The sequence below is a fragment of the Microtus ochrogaster genome, chromosome 6 (assembly GCF_000317375.1).
Source record: "Microtus ochrogaster isolate Prairie Vole_2 chromosome 6, MicOch1.0, whole genome shotgun sequence".
Lineage (NCBI taxonomy): Eukaryota > Metazoa > Chordata > Mammalia > Rodentia > Cricetidae > Microtus > Microtus ochrogaster.
Window position 1 is genome coordinate 69057799 of NC_022013.1, and position 2939 is coordinate 69060737.

At 44.7% G+C, this 2939-nt stretch overlaps 1 protein-coding gene across 1 annotated transcript in view; it reads right to left on the reverse strand.

Annotated features, from left to right (window-relative positions):
* The window catches only part of Fcrla (Fc receptor like A), an 8021-nt gene extending 7153 nt beyond the window's left edge, over positions 1 to 868 (reverse strand). Inside the window, 1 exon segment of the mRNA XM_026779962.1 lies at positions 763 to 868. Within this exon segment, the coding sequence (XP_026635763.1) occupies positions 763 to 841 (79 nt within the window). The 5' untranslated portion in view covers positions 842 to 868.
* Between the last annotated feature and the right edge of the window lie 2071 nt (positions 869 to 2939).

The window sequence follows — 2939 nt, forward strand, 5'->3', positions numbered from 1 at the left end:
CTTGTGTAAGGCTTAATACTCAAACGCAAAAGTCAAAAGCACAGGTCCAAATGTCTTGTGTAAGGCTTAATACTCAAACGCAAAAGTCAAAAGCATGCTTAGAGCTGGGAGCATGCCCTGGAGCTCCAAAATAGACAACTGCTGCAGCAAAGCCATACAGACACACTTCTGCAGTCTCCCTAGGAGACTGTGCAAGAAAGAAGAGGGGGAGGGGGAGGGGAGGTCAAAGTGTGGAGAACTCTGGAGTTGACAGGAGGGAAGGAAATCTACTGACGGACCACAAGACATCCAAGCAGTATACAGAGAAAAATGGACAGGAGAGAGACGAAGCCGTCAAAGAAATCCATCCGGGTAAAATCGGAAAAGCTTGCAACAGCCTCATCAGTGCAGAGGTCCCGGACTCAGTGGAAGTCACGCTGCAAACACTGAAGGGTGGGTGAGACATGAGGGAGAGACAGTAAGCCCACGCAACGCTTCCAAGGAAATTGTACTGGAAAAACAAGAGATAAGATTTGCGGCTGGCAAAGGATTCATAGTCAGAAGGGACTTTCAGGATGGAAAATATCTGAATTTTTCTATTTAAAAAGAGAGCCATTCTGTCCTGCACACCAGACTTGTCTTCTATCTGTCCTTGTCCCATCTAAACAGGGATTCTTTGAGAAGCCAAAGTCAGTCCATTTTCTAACCTTTGAGGGTTTTTTTTTTTTTTCTCTCAACATTAGGCCTGTCTCATTTCCACACCAACATTCAAACATTCCTTACCTGGGAACATCTGGGTTGCCAGGAGCACTGCAGGACAAACATAAAGAGCCCATGCCCCCAGGACACAGCTCAGCTTCATGGTGATGGTGTTTGTATCTCCCACAACCCCAACACACTGATTTTCTTCTACATGAAACCTCTCAAATTAGAAAAGAGGAAATAAATGTAACTGTCTTGTCTCCACACACCTGGGGCCTAGTCTGAGATTGGCTCTTCTTACTCAGGTTGGACCAGGTTGGTTCTGATGTCATCTTCAATCTCCCGGTTGTAGATGAAATGCTAGGTCTCTCAACTGTGACAAAGAAATTTTTCTTTTCTTGTTGAGCTCAGGGGCCCTTCAAAATGTGTTATTGATTGATGATGAACTGGCCTTCATATCACATCTGGAAAAGGTCCACATGACAGCTCACTAGAGACAGGAGGTGGAAAATTAATGGAAGAAAACCACTGGGCCATGAGAGGTGTGATATGGAAGTGTCCTGCTCCAAGCTTTACTTGTGTCCAGGAATTAAAATATGGCAGGAAAGAGAGGAGGATTGATTGATAAGGGCAGGGGACAGATAAGTCTCTTCTGGGCTCAGCCCATCTAAAACCCAATAAAATTGTACCCAAATTTCTCCTGATCCATGGCTTCACTTTGTTTCTACAGCATAATGTAGGCTGTTTAGTCTCCGGGGAAATCTGAGTACAAGGCAGAGTTATTACCCCAGGAAAGAGCATAAAGAAAAAGAAAATCCGTTCCCAGAGGCCCCAGCGGCAAGCCTAGCACTTGGGTTCCCTGGCAAAGCTCAAAGCACTGATTCCAAGGAACCTGAAGACAAGAAGTACACAGCCCTTGAGCAACGGGATGAGACCGGGAAATGTGAGTGATGTGGAGACCACGGCATCTCTCTTCATCTCCACGTGGATTTATGGAAATCACTGCCCCTGACATCAACTGTTTGCTCAGTGGCAGAACCTGTGCCTCTTTGCACAGTGACCACACTCCTCTACCCTCACTTGACACACTACTCACACCCAGGTCCAGAGAGATTTGAAAATGGGGTGTGCCATCAGAAATGTGGGGTTTGAAGGTAGAGGGTGGACTGATGGCCAGTCAGATAGAACAGATCACGGTAGAGCAGATCAGGGCAGGCCAGTTAGCAATGCGGGCATGGGCGAGTACAGCTTTTCCCCTTCTAGTAGAAGCAGTTAGAATAAATTTTCCATTATGTAATAAGCATGTTTTTTTTTTTTTTTTGCAGATGACCCCAGGGAATGCAGAGCTGGTTGAATATGGGCGTGGGGGAAGGCAGTGAGGCAGTAAGTTTTGCAGCTGATGTGGTGGATGTAACAGCCTCAGAAGAGGAAGAACAATCTAGTCAGCTCTATGAGAAGCCAGACAAATAAACCATGTTTAGATGGACTTTCACCCCTAAGACTGTATACCAGATCTTCTCATTAGACAGGACAAAATGGATTTTGAAAAACTATACAACCCCTTGTACATGGGTTTCCTTACAACCCATGTCATCTGCACTGGTCTTGACAGAACCTCATCTCAATGCGGAAAGCAAGAAGGCCTCTGAAGGTATCACTTGAAGATCATATTCTTTCCACTTGATTATCCACTTAGCCATGGGGAGGTTCACACAGTTGAAGTTCTATCAATGAACTATTCTGAATAAATGTGGAACACCCATGTCAAAGAAACTCAAAGAAGCAAGATAAGTTGTCCTAGCAAACAAATAGTTCATGGAGTTAGTTCTGCTACCGAGATCACCTCAGACTACTCACAAGGACATAGGACAAACCCAACCCATGGCCAATTAGTACTTTGTGGCCTTCTTGGGTTGTTCTTGGCTTGTCACCAGTGGGCCCCATTTATCTATTTTAACAAGATTCTTTGTTTGCTTTTATTTATGTATATGTGTGTATACCTGCTTGTCTATATGGGCACCAAGCACAAAAATTATTAACCAATAAAAGCAACACATATACAGAAGAACTTCCCATACCAGGTGCCCTTGAAGGCCGGAAATGAGCACTGAATCTTCTGGAACCAGAGTTGCAAGTGGTTGTGAACAGGCTATGTGGGTGCTGGGAATTGTACTCTTGTCTTCTTCAAGAGCAAGTGCTCTTAACTGCTCAGTCATTTCTCCAGCCCATTTACTTTAGTGTGTGTGCATACATGTTTG